The 18213-nt window shown below is 37.4% G+C and overlaps 2 protein-coding genes across 2 annotated transcripts in view; both read left to right on the plus strand.

The window, feature by feature from the left end:
- The window catches only part of PLCXD3 (phosphatidylinositol specific phospholipase C X domain containing 3), a 217316-nt gene extending 199598 nt beyond the window's left edge, over window positions 1-17718 (plus strand). The window contains exon 3 of the mRNA XM_077462807.1: window positions 508-17718. Within this exon, the coding sequence (XP_077318933.1) occupies window positions 508-661 (154 nt within the window). The 3' untranslated portion in view covers window positions 662-17718. The remainder of the gene's footprint in view (window positions 1-507) is intronic.
- The window catches only part of C6 (complement C6), a 214540-nt gene continuing 213590 nt past the window's right edge, over window positions 17264-18213 (plus strand). The window contains exon 1 of the mRNA XM_077462806.1: window positions 17264-17400. The gene's annotated coding sequence lies outside the window, so the exon portion shown is untranslated. The remainder of the gene's footprint in view (window positions 17401-18213) is intronic.

Genomic DNA, 18213 nt, shown 5'->3' on the forward strand with positions numbered 1-18213 from the left:
GAAAGTTAGGGACACCATGAATCTCAGAATGTCTTTGCAAGACAGGGACACTAAAAATATTTAGGTTAATCAGAGTCTTTTTCGGAAAGTCAGGGATACTAGGAATCTTGGGGTTGATCAGAATCTTTTCAGGAAGTCAAGGACACTAGGATTTTTTTTAAGACAATTTAAAATTTAAATTTAAATTAAAAAAACATTATGAAAAATTATAACTCCTCTGCTGAATCAGAGGCTAACCCTTTTTATAATATAAGCACTTATTGTGCCCATACGGCCAGACAGGTCGCAAAAATGCAGCCTCTTCTTTCATTTCTCTGCCTATAGCCTGCTTCTTTGACAGTGAAACACCACGATTACCTCTGTTTAGTGAGCTGCAAGATGACCCAAGAGTTTGATTGGAAACAGCAGAATTAAAAAAAAAACTGTTTGTATTAGCCAGAATTTTTATCTGAGTCTTGTATTTTATTCTGTAATTAAATATTCCTTTTTTTCTTTTTTTCTTTGTAGGGCCCTTCCCTCCATGATGCAATGGGTTCGGACGCAAAAGCCCGGTGAAAGTGGGATCAATATAATTACAGCGGACTTCGTAGAGTTAGGTGACTTTATCAGCACAGTCATCAAGCTGAACTATCTCTTGGATGAAGAGGACAGCACTACTTGATGATGCAATACATATTCCGCTATACACACATGAAATGCTGCAGTGTATTTGTCTTTGAAATGTTTTATTGCAAAACACAGAACTCTTCCAATCGCATTCTAAGATTCCAAGCTGTTTGGGTCTTGTAGATAGAAAACATTTGGAATAGTCATTTCAGTCTGCTATGAGTTTTGAGAAAAGAAATGTGGTTATATGTACCACTGAAATAAGAATGGAAAAAATAACTTCAAAGCAAAAGGGCATTTCTTTCATTCCTGTTCATTTTTGTTTGGTGGAATTTTGTCTTTAAACCAAAGTATACAAAAAACAGTATACGATAGTTACTAGTATGAGTCACAGTTTGATCATAATTGAGTCATGTATACATAAATAAATTTTAAAATAGAAACTCTACAATCCTAATTCATGGATAAAGCGAGTGTTTTTGTCATATATTTTTGTTTTACTTTTTATGTAATGATTATGTAAATAATGTTAATACCCATTCCTAAAGGCTACTTGGTTTACCATCCATAAATCTAAAAAATGAACCAATTGGATGCTATTTAGCTGTTTTTCCTTCATTAAAATGATGTTCTCCTCTGTGTGTTTTCTAGAGGTTTAGTTGGCCATCAGGTCTTTTCTGCTGCTTCTGGCCAGGATGATCCCATGCCAAAGCAAATTTGTAATAGGTTCAAACTATTTTTTTCAGCTAAGCTACCACTGTCACCTTTGAAAGTGATATCACATAATACACAATTTCATTGCTCTGTGACATATTATTTTCCCAGTGTTTAAGGACCTTACCAAAACAGTGACTATGGAAGCTAATGGAATGTACAAACAGTAACTCCTCCACCTAAATCCACTCTTGCCCACCACATCTACTGCAGTACCCAATCCAGCTCCTTACTGCTAAGTATACAACAATCCATGAAGATAATAGCATATACCAGCAGGATATGCATTTAAATATATTTATTGATGCTTCAGCATAGTTACATTACAGTGCGTTTGTTGAAGTATCAGTAAATGGTTTTACATATATTTCCTTACTTGACTGTGGTAGTTGAGCTGAAATCCATACTTTTACAGCCATGGTAGTGAAGTAGAAGCTCACCTCACTGAAGTTCTAATGTGCTATCATCTTCCTAGACTGTGGTAGTTGACATGAACATCCAGGATTTTTTTACAGTCAAGGTGGTGGGCTACAAGCAGGTCTTCTCACTGAGGTCCTAGTGTGCTGTCATCTTTCTTGACTGTGGTAGTTGAACTGAAAATCCAGACATTTTACAGCCAAGGCAGTGGTGTAAGAGCAGGTCTCCTCACTGAGATTCTAAAGTACTATCACCTTCCTAGACTATGGTAGCTGACATGAAAATTCAAATTTTTAACAGTCAAGGTAGTGGGGTAGACGCAGCTGCCTTTACTGGGTCTTAAAGAGTAGTAAAGGCAAAGTTGAGGATTAAACTCAGTCTCACTACTCAAAAATGGAGAAAACTCTATTGTTTGGAATTACTCTTTGTCGCTGAAAAAAAAACTCCAGGTCCCTGCAAAAGAAAATCCCTCCTACTTACCTGTCCTGGCACCCATGTATAGAGTCTTTGCTCTGTTGCTGAGCAAAGCCGCCTCAAAAGAACTACACACCTCACAAATTTTCAGATGTGTTAGATGCCCGCATTCTCCACCATTTTCCGTGGTTCCTGCTGCTGGCCCTTACATCACTTTTCATGAAAAAATGTTAAGGCATTTTTTAGTCAACCCTCAAAATGAATCCATTCAATGGCAAAATTTGCATGTCTGCTCTTTTAATTCAGGTACAACTGAAGCTACTCTGATGTGAACTTCAAAGGGGATTCGGAAACATGTCAACTACCCCTAAATTTAAAGAGCAGCAGCTGTGCTCTTATGTACTAAACAGGGAATAGGCAGGTGGAGAATTTATATCTGCCCCTTGTATTTTTTTGTTTTTGCACATATCTCATGTTTATGTGAAAAGGTTAATCTAAGAATGACCGATAATGCACAATCTATGTCACATTACCCACCATTAACCAGCCAGTTGATTGCAGAACTAAAGCTGTTAACACAATTAACTTCTGTATTTTAAACATATTTATATGTGTAATAAAAAAAATGTTGCACATCTTTTTTTATCCAAATTTTGTGGGGAAAAGGCACTCCAAGAAAATACTTGTATCAGTGACTGACCTTTTCTATGTAACATTTTAGGTTTATGGCAGTACTTACTGTAGTTTAATGTGTAGTTGTCCAGATAATTGCTAGTTTTTATGTTTTTAATTGCTTACTTGGTTTGGTAGGTTTTTGCATTATGTCTGATGTTTAATTGATGTATAATAAAATCTGTAGTGGTATTCTAAGTCCCAAGTGGCTTAATCGCTCATTTATGATGTCACTGATCTCGGTTTTTAGCAGTGAAGTTTGCTGATAATGTTTTTTTTTTATAGTGATCGTAAATATAGGTAGGATATAGGTATCCTGTACACGTACCCTAGGAAGATAAATTCAAAAGCTTTTGGGGGATAAGTGTAATGTGTCTAAATACACCATTGCAATTACCTGTCCCAAAATGTAGAATGGATCTTCTTGGAGTTCTTTTTAAGACTGAAGCACAGCTATCCTTTTTGAAGGGGACATGTTTGGTTTTTTTAGTGGTCATCATTCCTTAGAGTAAGCACCTCTAGGTCCCTGCTCATTGGTTATATCTTGTTAACTGTGGACCAGGATTCCTAAAACCATGCAGATACTGGTCACATGTCTGGCCTACTATTCTTCTACACTTTGCTTCTTCTTATTTGTCAGTGAAGCCAAGCCATTGTGTTTGGTAGCTGGCAGGAGGAGGGTGGACCAGAAGCATGACCACAAAAACTGTGACTGCTACTTGCACCCTTGTTTTTGGGGCACAGTCAATATATACCGGATTTCTGTTTTGAGAGGTAAGAACCCCCACATGTTCTCTTTAGGGGTGTTTCCACTTATACCATTAGAAAAGCAGACTTCTTCTTTACATCCCACATAAACAAAGAGGTTCCATGAAAGTTATCCTTTGAAAAAGTTAAAAAACAGGTTCTATAATCATTCATCTCTTCTTTTTACATGTATACAATAATAAGCACTAATGTATTAAGCCTCATGATATCGTAGTGAGTTTTTATTTTTTTAGGATAGCATTCATTACTGGACTCAAAGCTGAACTCTGGGGGATAAAAAAGGTTTACCCTTGCACTGAGTTTTCCTTCAGATGATGAAGAAGGTGATGTACTTACCTAATTTCATGCTGCCCTGGCCTCCTCCACTTTGGAATGTAGGCAGGCCCGTTGGTCCAGCCTTGTGCAGGATGATGTCAGAGACCTGTGTTGGGTCAGTCAGCAAAGAGAAGAGGGTTCGGGGGACCAGTCCTTTGAAGAGGGGAAGAATGTGGGAGCAAGGAATAAGGTAAGTACATCACCTAATTTATCATCAAAACAAGCAGTCAACCCTTGCAGTGGGGAGGGAGACCCATGGCAAAAGTGAAATTGTTTTCCCCCAAAGTCCAGCTTCAACGAAGAAAGGCAGATGGCATATTACTAAAAACGTATGCAGTGTATATATTTTTCAAGCCTACAACTTGGCTGTCTTTTAGTGTTAAAGGTAGCTATTATTTGTGATTTTATTTCTGTACTACAATAATGTAATCTTTAGTTCTATTTTGCCCCGTTATCATAACTGTGAAAAATATTTCAGGCAAGCACATTGTTCAAACTTGCTGAGGGGAAGGAGTGAACATGGATATTCAGGGCTGCCACTAGAAATTTCAGGGCCCTGTACAGCCTACCTGACAGCCCCCACCCTCTCCTGAGTTACAAAAATGAAAAAAATAATAATAATAATAATGTTTTCCAATTAAAAAAAAAAAACATTTCAAATTAAAAAATTATTACTATTTAATTTTGACATTTTTACTTTTTTTTTTTACAACCCTGCTGTGGGGGAGGGCTTTAGATGAAATATCAGGGGTCTAACAGACCCCTGACATCTTACCTTTGAGACAGAGAAAGGAATTGAAGACACAGATTCTTCAATTCCTTTTTTATGTAGCCTCTGAAGATGAATGAACAGGACACAGAGGCTTCTGTTCATTCATAAACTGAAGCATAGGAAATGTAGTATACTAGGCTCAGTTATGAATGGACACAGGAGCGATCGGTACTGATCACTCACTGTGTTCAAATTCAGAAAAGGAAGGGGTCCATTAATGACATATTTAATGGCTCCCTTCCCCACTCTCCATGCGCCTGTGCACCCGCAGCAGCCGGCAGGACAGGAAACCTGGCAGCACTGCAGGGGAACGAGGAGGGGCCCTGGCACACAGCTGCAAATTAGATCTGGCCAGCCCACAGGAGGGGGATCGTTGCGAGATGGGAGGACAATTACAGAACAATGCACTGTGTCTGTATCTCTCACTCCAGCAGCTGAAAGCCGGTGGCAGGAAGAGGGGGAGAAACTGGCATTCAGCTGCTGGATATGTCAGAAAATGTATAAAAATTACATATTCATTGTTCACAATACAGAAAGACATTATTTTATTTGCCTTGCAGTAACAGTTTCTGATTTTTACATTGTTAAAAACACAGACATATATTATGGGAACAGGGAATTGAATTTCAATTAAATATTGTTTTATCATAAAATTAAATGACATAATTTTACTTTTAATATTTAAAATTATAATGTTATTAAATGTAATATCTGCAATATGCATAATTTAGTTAATTGAACATATATAATATATAAATTTCTATTTTTATAATTTTTTACATGATTGCTTTTTATTTTTCATCTAAAATTCTAGCTCTAATATTTGATGAGCAATTAAATTGTGATTATGGATTAGCACATGCAGAATAATGGGTAGAAGAATGTGAAATGAGTAATACTTAAACATAGACTGCATATATGGCTTGGATCATTAAAACACATAGAATAGCCACAAATACACCAGGTGCTAAATATGATTACTATGCACATTTCTGCACATTCTTTTTAGCAAAGGTTAAAAAAAAAAACTATTTGGTTAACCGCAGTACAATGCCCTTTTTATTCATATGACAACCATTCCCTGATGGCTACATAGACTATATATATGAAAAATCTGTTTAATAAGTTAATGTATTTAAATTATATTTTAGTACAGTTAGCATCAACACATTACATCAACAAAACTGAAAACATCAAAAATCTATATATCACTGCATTACTTTATGTGAAGTTGAGAACTGTCACAAACTTAGAATCAGATCTTTGGAAAAACAAAGGGAAATAAATAGACTGATGGAATCAAAGGAACAAACTTTGTGTGAATGATCATACCTTGTTCTGATGTTAAATATGCTACCAAAAAAAAAAAAAAAAATTGAATTAACATACTAACCGCTTACATGTAAATACATAATAAGTTAAACATTAGGAGCAAAGTTCCATGACAGCTGTAAAACAGAAAATCTTGATGGTTGTGACAGCTTAATTTATTTTCATTATTATTTTCATGTACTTTTTATCTGTAAGTCAAAAAGTTTTGTCAACAAAAACAAGAACTGGCTGTTTAGTTTCCTCTAGTTATATTTTTGCATTGATTTCATTCAGAATTACATTCTGCTACAGTAGTGTATATACAATTATTTACTTGTTAATGCAGCTTTAAACATATTCAAAAGACCCAGAAAAACAAATATTGAAACTTTGTTCATATTTTTAATGGTATTAAATTATGTAGGAGCATTTGATTTTAAATAACGAAAGTGCTACACAGAAATTTGCTTTAAAAAATGGTAAACACTAAATTTTTTAGATGCCTTAAGCAAAATTCTGAAAGGAATGTGATAATTCGCAAAACTATACAACTGTTTTTTTTTTATTTTGTAATTAATCATTTCCTTTATTTAGCTTTTTTTTTTTTACAGTGCATTGTATTGTACACATTGTTTACATTACAATGTTTTGCATTACTTACTTTATATTTTAGTTAATGGGAATGTACATTTTTTGATGTTTTTTTTCTAAGTTGAATATATAATTCCTTTTTATGTAAAATAATTTGACTTTCAATTTTATTTTTATACGTAAAATAAGTTTGGTATTGCTACATATATTTGAAGATCTTACTTAAATTGTCTTGTAATAGTATTTAGAATAATGCTGTTCAGCTTTTGTGTGCTATGAATATTTTATTATTCTTTCAAAAGAAAGAAGAAAACTTAGTATTTTCATGATAAACATGTAGTTTTTGAATGTTTTTAAATTTAGAAATGTATATAGGAAATATAAATAATAAACTTCAACGTATACTTAAAGTGGTTGTAACCCTAAAAAAAAACAAAAAAAAACATGCTCCTGTCCCCTTTAGGCATGAGATATAGCATAGTGCATTTGCCAAGTCAATTGTCCCTTTCTATGTTGTACAATACCTAGCTGATCTTGTCGGTTCCTGTCTTCTCCTCTGTAAACTGACCACGTTTATCATGGCTGCTGATCTCTGATAGCGTGGTCAGTTTACATGCCTTCATCATCCAGCTATCTCCTCAGCGTCTCTCTCTGTCAGTTCCGTAGTCTGCGTGAGAGACAATTTCCTCACTGTCCCTCTCCTCCGCTCTCATGCCTGTATAACTATATACCCTGCAGATGCTGTAGTGCTTGTAAAGTAAAGAAACATATATTAATTACTTTGATCTTCTCTGTTTCAGGTCCCAGTTCAGTACAGTGTGTGTGCTTTCCTAAAATTCTAATGCTAAATACATTCGTTGCAGAGCCCTGCTGTGCAGCCATGTGACCTCCCTTTGCCAGCTTGCATTCATCAGAAGGAAATCTCAGCTCCTCCCACTGCACTCATTCACATCGGGAAGGAAAGCAGAGGGAGGTCACATGACTGCACAGCAGGGCTCTGCAAAGAAGGTATTTAGCATTATAATTTTAGGAAAATACACACTGTACTGAACAGGCACCTAAAACAGAGAGAATCAAATTAATTAATACATGTGACTTTACAACCACTTTAAATTAACAAAATTGGTGATTTAGCATATGTTCACTTGTCCCAAAAATTAACACTAAATTTAAAAAAAATATATATTTTTTAATAATAAGGATTAAAAACAAGGTATTAAAACATTAATTTACCTGATTTACATCTTAATATCTTGAAAAATGTAGACATCTCAGACTGTATAATTCTTTCTAATTAATAAAACATGTTGCATAAGTAAAAGCCAAACAAAAAAATATCTTTGTTGTAAATCTGTGCCCAGGTTCACTACTGAGTAAGCAGTATAGACACACAATAAAACACCCTCTTGTTCATCTCTGAATCTATAAGCATTGTACACAATATCATTCTGAGGCTGGGTTCACATATGTGCAAATTGGATGTGGTTTTCCCTGCATCCAATTTGCATGACATGCTTGTGTGCCAAGGTCTCAATGGAGCCGGTTCACACATGTCCAGGATGGCCGCGGGCCGCATTCCAAAAGGGTCCTGTGTGGGTTTGGGTCCGGTTTGGGTGCGAATTCAAGTAAAAATTCAGACCTGATTCGCACCTAAACCGGTGAACAGACACGCACCGGACCCCATGCTGGAAACCGCAACCGCACGTATGTGAACCCAGCCTAAAAGATTTTAACACAGGAAAGGAAATCTTAGATTTTTTTCTACAAGATGAGATCTTGGAAGCCTGACTTTTGGATCTTTTTACTGATCTTTGAAAAGGAATAATTTCACAATATTAGTGGGTGGATGAGTGAGTGAGTGTTTGACTTAAAGCGGAGGTCCACCCTAAAATAAAAAATGACATTAAAATTCTCCAAAAAATATATAAAAATAATTTGAAAAAATTTTTTTTTTACTTACCAGAAACCTCTGTTGCTAGGCAGTTTTCCTAATCTGCCTCTTTCTATTCCGCGGCTCTGTTCTGTCACTTCCTCCTCTTCGGCGAGCTGCCCTGTTGTCTTCTGGGACATGTGTGTGTCCCAGAAAACAACAGGGCCATTCACAAAGCACCACGCGACTCGCACATGCACAGTAGGAAACGGGCAGTGAAGCCACAAGGCTCCACTGCCTGTTTCCCTTAGTTAGGATGGGGCGCTGTCACCCAATCGCTGGACAGGTAAGTGCCCTTATTAAAAGTCAGCAGCTACAGTGTTTGTAGTTGCTGACTTTAAAAAAAAAAAAGCCTGGAACACTGCTTTAAAGCTCTTTTACTTTTTTGAATATGTAAATTGTTTTTGTCCATAGTCTGGGCATAGGTACACTTTAAAGCGGGACTAAAGCCCAACACAGGAAAAAATTTTTGCTTCTCAGTGTACCCCCCTATACTGCAAGGTTTAGATGATCGATTTGTCTAGGGGGATATTAATGAGCAATCATAATACATATCTTATTCCTTTGTAATATGGTAATATAGTAATGTTTTAGACTAACCCAGAGTTCCGCTTTATAGTTTCTATCCAGGCATTACTTAATTGTATTCAAACTGAAAGTGTTGCGCTGTCCATAAAAAGTGCAAAAATCCATAACAGTACATCCAATCAAGTGAAAAATCAATATACACAATCCATGTGCGCAAAATGAATCAATTACTTAAATTAGAGAGAGTTCATATAAAATCCAAAAAAGTCCATCAAAGATATGAAGTGCTCTTGTGTAGAAAAGTTCAGGAATACACTTCTGTATTTAGCAGGATTCAATACTCCAGCGTGAGTGAGAAACCTCTTCACACCCAGAAAGCGCATACCCCACTCACAAGCGGATTACTAGCTAATTTGACTTCAGGACGGGAGTCTGGCTTTACCTTATCCCAATAACCTCGAAGTGATGGATGGATAGCACGAGCCAAGATTCCAGGGTGGGTTTCACATACCAAAACTATCATCAGTGGCCTCAATCAGAGGGAAAGACAAAGAGTAACCCATAGGGGGTTATTTAACAAAAGGCAAATCCACTTTGCACTACAAGTGCAAACTACCTGTGCAAAGTGCACTTGAAATTGCACTGAAAGTGCACTTGGAAGTGCAGTCGCTGTAGATCTGAGGGGAATATCTGAAACGAAGGCAAGCTCTGCTGATTTTATCATCCAATCATGTGCAAACTAAAATGCTGTTTTTTATTTTCCTTGCATGTCCCCCTCGGATCTACAACGACTGCACTTCCAAGTGCACTTTCAGTGCAATTTCAAGTGCACTTTGCACTTGTATTTTGCACTTGTAGTGCAAAATGACCTTGCCTTTTGTAAATAACCCCCATATCATAGTAAAATTCAAAGCTTTTTAATAAAGGTTAAAACTACTTACAAACAGGCAGGGATAAAATCACATATAGTGCAGTAAATCACATGCTTCATGTAGCTCCCGACGTGCGTTTCATTCATTCAGCAATATTTTTTCTTTTAATTTGATCCTGTAGTGACAAACAGTGTTTATTTCTTCCTGCAACATCATCACCGGACTTGTAAGATTCTTATAGGGGCACCTTATATGTGCTCATTTCCTACTGACAGAACACACCCCCCAGAACTACATCTTCCAAAAGCTCATTTTTCTAGACACACTCGGTGGGTAGGCCTTTGAAAGTCAAAGCAGCAGCATTGCTTTGCTGGAAAAGAAATTCATGTATACACATGGAGTGGAGCACAGAGGGTGGGGGATAGGCAGAGGTCTTTAGTTCAGCAGTATGGTTTTGTGGTTTAGGTTTAACACCTCCTTTAACCTTTTAAAAGTGTTGTATGAATATGAAATGATAAAAGAGGAAGGCTTATATTAAAGCAGAGAACAGTTTTTAATTTGTGGACCAGTGTACCTTTGGTAAATCATCCCTTTGAGAGGACACAAGTTGTAAACATAACTAAGATAGTCATTTTAAGGGTAGCCAATGCCATAGTGCTTTCTCACATTAGTACACGTTTTTGTGATCATTATATGTTTTACCTGAATGTAAGTAAAAAGTATAAATTTTTTACTTGCTGTTTTATATTTTGAATATTTTATTTCATATAAAGATCTGTTAATTTGAAGATCAGCTGCATATCAGAGAATGCGATTAGCATTGGCAGTCACGTTTGACCTGACCATTAACGGTAGTACAGCACAATGATGAGGGAGCAGGAAGCAGCACCTGCCTGTGTAATTAGCAACATGTTATTAACTTTACGTGTTATTTACATTGTAAAAAGATGATAGCTAAAGCACAGTTTACCTACATCTCCCATTCCTCATTATTCTGTATTCATTTACAAAAAAAAGGTATAATAGAAACTGATTTGCTTTTATTAAATTTTGTAACTTTTGATTTTATTTTTCTATGCATATGATGATGTTGCAGTATTTATGTGTTGATGTTGCTGACTGTATTAATAGAAACTTCACCTCTGCTATGCCATCTGGGTGAACTACTCTTTATTCCGTACAAATGTTCAAGTTTTGTAAATTTAGTTGGCTGTCTTGCTTGTAAATACTATTGATATCCTTTTCCTCGGTATTGAAAATAAAATGTAACATAACTTAAAAGAAAAGGTTAGTCTTGTTCAACCTGCCTTAAATTATGGAAATGGACCTATAATGAATGGTGTGAACTGTTATATGTAAACTTTCATTTTAGATTTTGTTTTTTTAATGAACAGTGGATAAAAGATGTCTTTAATTCTGATACAGTGAAAGATGCGAACAATGAAAGCTAAATTGCGCTCTTATTTAAAGTTGTAAACATTCTGTCTAGGAGCAAACACCACATGATGCCTATTATTTTATTTTTTGGTCCAGAAAGGTATTTCTGTGCTCTTATCTGATTTAGCTTTCAGCCAACTGCCATTTTATTGTCCAGTGAAACTCCCCCAAAGGCCATAAATGGTGGCACAATGGATGGCAGTTGCTGGAGCTATGGTTGCGATTATGGGAAAAAAATATTAAATCTATGATCTACTTATTCATGGAGATGTACAGTGGGGAGAACAAGTATTTAATACACTGCCGATTTTGCAGGTTTTCCTACTTACAAAGCACGTAGAAGTCTGTATTTTTTATCATACGTACTCTTCAACTGTGAGAGACGGAATCTAAAACAAAAATCCAGAAAATCACATTGCATGATTTTTAAGTAATTAATTTGCATTTTATTGCATGACATAAGTATTTGATGCATCAGAAAAGCAGAACTTAATATTTGGTACAGAAACTTTTGTTTGCAATTACAGAGATCATACATTTCCTGTAGTTCTTGACCAGGTTTGCACACATTGCATCAGGGATTTTGGTCCACTCCTCCATACAGACCTTCTCCAGATCCTTCAAGTTTCAGGTCTGTTGCTGGGCAATACGGACTTTCAGCTCCCTCCAAAGATTTTCTATTGGGTTCAGGGCTGGAGACTGGCTAGGCCACTCTAGGACCTTGAGATGCTTCTTACGGAGCCACTGTTTAGTTGCCCTGGCTGTGTGTTTCAGGTTTTTGTCATGCTGGAAGACCCAGCCAAGACCCATCGTCAATGCTCTTACTGAGGGAAGGAGGTTGTTGGCCAAGATCTTGCGATACATGGCCCCATCCATCCTCCCCTCAATATGGTGCAGTCATCCTGTCCCCTTTGCAGAAAAGCAGCCCCAAAGAATGATTCTTACACCTCCATGCTTCACGGTTGGGATGATGTTCTTGGGGTTGTACTTATCCTTCTTCTTTCTCCAAACACAGCAGTGGAGTTTAGACCAAAAAGCTCACATTTTTTCACATCAGACCACATGACCTTCTCCCATTCCTCCTCTGGATCATCCAGATGGTCATTGGCAAACTTCAGATGGGCCCTGGACATGCGCTGGCTTGAGCAGGGGGACCTTGCATGTGCTGCAGGATTTTAATCCATGACAGCGTAGTGTGTTACTAATGGTTTTCTTTGAGACTGTGGTCCCAGCTCTCTTCAGGTCATTGACCAGGTCCTGCCATGTAGTTCTGGGCTGATCCCTCACCTTCCTCATGATCATTGATGCCCCACAAGGTGAGATCTTGCATGGAACCCCAGACCGAGGGAGATTAATGGTCATCCTGTAACTTCTTTCATTTTATAATAATTGCGCCAACAGTTGTTGCCTTCTTACTAAGCTGCTTGCCTATTGTCCTGAAGCCCACCCCAGCCTTGTGCAGGTCTGCAATTTTATCCTTGATGTCCTTACACAGCTCTCTGGTGTTAGCCATTGTGGAGAGGTTGGAGTCTGTTTGATTGAGTGTGTGGACAGTAATATACAAGTAACGAGATCAAACAGGTGCAGTTATTACAGGTAACAAGTGGAGAACAGGAGGGCTTCTTAAAGAAAAAATAACAAATCTGTGAGAGCCGGAATTCTTACTGGTTGGTAGGTGATCAAATACTTATGTCATGCAATAAAATGCCAATTAATTATATAAAAATCATACAATGTGATTTTATGGATTTTTGTTTTAGATTCTGTCTCTCACAGTTAAAGAGTGCCTATGATAAAAATGACAGACCTCTACATGCTTTGTAAGTAGGAAAACCTGCAAAATCGGCAGTGTATCAAATACTTGTTCTCCCCACTATATTTATTTGAAAAAATTGCATAGATATTACTTCAGGGATGGCAAAATTCATAAAACTTGGGCTATTTTCTCTTTGTGTTGAGTAGTCTTTAAATATTATGGGCTGTAGTACAGATATGTTTATTCATAATGAACATAGAATAGATCAAGGAAAACACTACATTATGGCCACTAGATCACTAGAGCAGAGGATCATAAGAAATAAATATATCTTAGTAAGAAGAGATACGATGTAATAATTAAAGTGGTTGTAAACCCCAAGAGCCGGGTTCACACTGGGACGACTTGTCAGGTGACTTAGCCGCCTGACAAGTCACGTCCCGTTCTATACAATGGAACCGTTCTAATAGGAGTGACTCAAGTCGCTCCGACTTAGAAAAAGGTTCCTGTACTACTTTGGGGACGACTTGAGGCAACTTGCATTGACTTCAATATATAAGTCGCGCTGCAAGTCGTGCTGCCTCAGTGTGAACCGGCTCTTACATATACCTAATTAAGTGACTGGCCTCAAGTGAGATGAAACAAATCTCCCTACATAAGTTGTACCTGTCTATCTGCAGTATTCGCTTCTGTACATCCATTCAAAATTCTGAATATTTAAAGCTTGTCTGAGGGTTCAGAAAAAAAGAGGAGGAGAGCTGATTGGAGGGAAGGGACCCCCCGCCCCCTTTTCACACAGCACACAGGAACAGAGCTGAGGCTTTTAAGAGAATAGTGGAGGCAAATGCCTAATAAATGTAGCCATTGCAACTATGTGATCCCCATTTTTTTTCTAATTGCCTTATTCTTTAGAATTGCAGAGATTGTATCTCGTTACTAAGGTGTATTTATTTTGTGTGATCCTGAGCTCCATCATGCAACCATAATGTGGTATTTTCCTTAGTTTACTATGAATGGACTTATCTTTAGTATTGGCAATAATATTCAAAGAATGTTCAACCAGAAGAGAATAGCTTAAGAACATTCCGTTTTTGCCCCATTCTCACAGCTGCTGGTTAGTTTGCACAGAACTAATGTACATCAGTTTCACTGATCGTAAAGCTATGCAATTTTTAAAAATAAATGATGACATGTTGATCCTGCCCAACTCCAGCTAACACTTTTTAAGCAGTTACTGTGCTTCACATTATGCCAGGAATATGGTGTGAAATAGTTTTCTATGTGCCCTAAGTGGTGGTCTGTGTTTATCCACTGTGGAAAAACACAGGTCACTGCACACAGTATGAATGACCCCTAATGGTTACTAACTTTGTGGTGTTGAAGATTTTTCTTAAGAGGTAACTCTTCAGCAGGTGTACTAAATTCAAGGTATCTCACTGCACACTGTGGTTCCACTTGCCAGCCCCTACCTACTGTGGTCTGTATTGACATAGGGACTGGTGGACCTTGAGAATCTAGCTTAAGAACATTCAATTTTGCCCCATTTTCACAACAACTAGTTAGTTTGCACAGAACGAATGTACATGCAGTTTTGCTGGAGGAATAGCTATGCAATCTTTTTAATCAATACTCCCCTATGAATTATTACTTGTTGATCCTGCCAGTTGATCCACTATTTTCCACTCCCTGTAACAAACAGCTGTAGGTGCAAGATGTATGTCATTCTGTGCTGGCCAACATTGGATCGGTGAAGTAAGGGCGGTAACGCAGAGTTTAGCTCCACATTAAAGTTCATTCTAACAGACATATCAATGGATGTCACACCACTTCATTAAACTCAATCTATCCAAGCCCATAATATTTCCTCCCCCACATGCCTCTTCCCCTGACTTGGCACAACCATCAACCCATCCATGCATGCCCAGGTGTTAGGTGTAATCTTGGACTCTAAACTCTCCTTTTGGCCCCACATGCAATCACTTTCCAAAGCCTGCCAGCTCAACCTCCGCAATATCTCCAAAATACACCCCTTCCTAACCAATAACACCACAAAGCTCCTGATTCACTCCCTGGTTATCTCTTTGATTGATTACTGCAACTCCCTCCTCATTGGATTATGTTTACATAGGCTATCCCCCTTTCAGTCCATCATGATTGCTGCTGCCAGACTCACCCCCCCTTACTAACCATTCAGTATCTGTTACCCTTCTCTGCCAATCCCTCCACTGGCTTCCGCTCACCCAAAAAATGTACTTCAAAATACTAACAACAACTTGCAAATCCATCCACAACACTGCAAAGCCATTCCCAGCTTCATCACCCTTCCCAAGACCTCCTGCTCTCTAGCTTCATTGTCAGCTTCTCCCATGCCCACCTCCAGGACTTTTCCTGAGCCTCTCGCATCCTATGGAACTCCCTAACCCAATATGTCCAACTATCTTCTACTCTATCCACTTTTTTGCGATCCTTTAAAACTCTTCTCTTCAGAGAAGCCTATCCTGCCTCCACCTAACAACTGTATTTTATTTTTTCCATAAGTTCATCCCCCCACAGTTATTACCTTTTATATCACTTGACCCTCCCTTTTAGATTGTAAGCTCTATCAGGTCCTGTATTGAATGATATTGTAACCGTATTGTTCACCCTGTTATAGAAACTGGAGAAATAATTGCTGGCAGGAACAACAGATGATTATATTTTGTCCATCAAGAAGCTTAAGCAACAGGGACATAATGAAAATAGATATAGTGGAGTCATGAATATGTAGTCAAGACCCACCCATATAGTTTAAACAATGTCATGGAGTACCAACCCTAGTTATATAGTAGAGGAGGAAGAGAACGAATTGTGGGTGTTAAACGGTCAACTCCAGACATATATATTACACAAAGGTATAAAAAATATGAACTTTATTATAGATAGAAAAGACATACAAAAAATAATAATACACACATATATATATATATATATATACATACATACATATATATATATATATATATATATATATGTAGAGGAAAAGGGGAAAAACTGGCAAAAGACAATAATACATATACAAAGTACATAAAAGCAAGCGATAGCCGACATGTTTTGCGGTTCATATATATATATATATATATATATATATATATATATATATATATATATATATATATATATATATATACATTTCTTCAAGGCTTGATTGCTGTGTAATTTAATCAAATTCGAATGGCCGGCTGAGGTGTCCGGACTAAAGGGAGACCAAACAGATAGGACATGCCATGGGAAGCATCCACCCAGTATTAACGATGCCTCCAAAATGTAAGACTATTGAGGTCATCCCTTGAGAAAAAAGTAGGTGTCAAAAATGACATTGCTATAAATGGTGGAATCTAATTCAACGAGGTATCTGAGGGATTCAACAACCTCCATGCACAGATAAATCCTGCTATCTTTAGCAGACAATAGTGGTATACGAATTCCCACATGTATGACTATCCAGACGTAGTAAAGTCATAGGAGATACTCCCCCAAAGACTCGACCCAGACATGCCATGAGTCTGGGTCTCCTGAGGATCCCGCACCCCAGCATGAAATAATGACATAATGAAAGAAAACCAGAAAGGGGCACAGAAGTGGCTTTTCTAGGCCATAAAAAACATTTACTTTAAATATTTAAAAATGGAGTACAAGTTCACTTCACCCGGTTTACATATACACTACTTTAATAAAACAACTTATACAGAGTGTGCCTTGTGTGGATTTTGAATCGTTTTGCTGCTATAACACATCAGATGAATGCAGTATTTATCAGCAGATAGGAGGAAATAAATGTTACTTGTATTTGCCAAAAAAACAATACAATACATTATAAGGTTAGGTGAAAAAAATAATTGAACCCCAAGCAGATATAAACTAACACAAATTTTGTAGGAATGTACTTATTCCTTAATGTATATGTAAATTGATCAGACATAGGGGCTGGGGGAACTAGAAAACACGTTCTTTATTATGACCTTGTCATCTGATTAGATTACCAAATCTTGATACTTGTAAATTTGCCAAGTTTAAAAAAGCTTCTTCAAGACTATGAGATATCTTTAGTAGTCATACCTGTTCCACCAGCTCACGCACAATGCATGGTAGGGAATAAAGCTCATGTTGGCACAGTCCATTGGCCATAACATGTAAATTCCCAAAGAACAATGTGTCCCTTTGTTTGGTACACTAAGAACAATTTGAAAGTTCTCCAAGGCACAACTACTGTACAGTTCCTCCAAGACAAAATGTGCTACATAGAAAGCGTTACGTTTGGGTAAGTTTCCCTATTCATAATATGGCCTTCTATCAATAGTAACTTGGATTGCTGTGTTATCATTTTGTGTTCTTGTGTGGCGTGACCGTTTTGCTTGGCCTCAGTTACAAGTGGTCCTTGAGTGTGTGCATCTCTGGTAAACAAGGCTGTGCTTTTTCTTTAGGAAAATGTATGTGAAACTTCAAACAAGATGTATACTGTATGTAAAAATTGCCACTGTTATTGATCGTACATGTGAATTTCTATGAGAAGAATGTGCATTCATGTAAAAATTTGTATTCAGTGAAGAATCAAAATAAAATTGGTACTTGTATCTTTTTGGTGACTGATGCCTTTTATATTGCTGATTAAAACCCATACAATTTTTTTTTTTTCTGTGCCAGTTGGGAGGTTTTCCTTCATATGTTGTCTTGACACAACCGGAAGAAATATCTCTTCAAAGACAGTCGTCACTGGAATAGACAGTTGTCACTGGATGTGTCTCTAAAGGAAGATTATTCCAAAAAAAAATTCACACAAATACAGCTTTCTTTTGGGGGTATTTAATCACCATTGTGTTTTTCTTTTTTTGCTAAATAAACGAAAAAAAAACGGAAAAAAGCCCTGAAAGCATACACTGATGGGCACTGATAGGCTGCACTGATGGCCACTGATGAGGAGGGACTGATGAGGCTGCACTGATAGGCAGCACTGATGGCCACTGATGAGGAGGGACTGAGGAGGCTGCACTCATAGGCAGCACTGATGGGCACTGATAGGTGGCACTGATGGGCACTAATGGGTGGCACTGATGGAGACAAATAGGCAGCACTG

The sequence above is a fragment of the Lithobates pipiens genome, unplaced genomic scaffold (genome assembly GCF_037356315.1).
Source record: "Lithobates pipiens isolate NorthernLeopardFrog02 unplaced genomic scaffold, aLitPip1_a1.2 Scaffold_3, whole genome shotgun sequence".
Classification (NCBI taxonomy): Eukaryota; Metazoa; Chordata; class Amphibia; order Anura; family Ranidae; genus Lithobates; species Lithobates pipiens.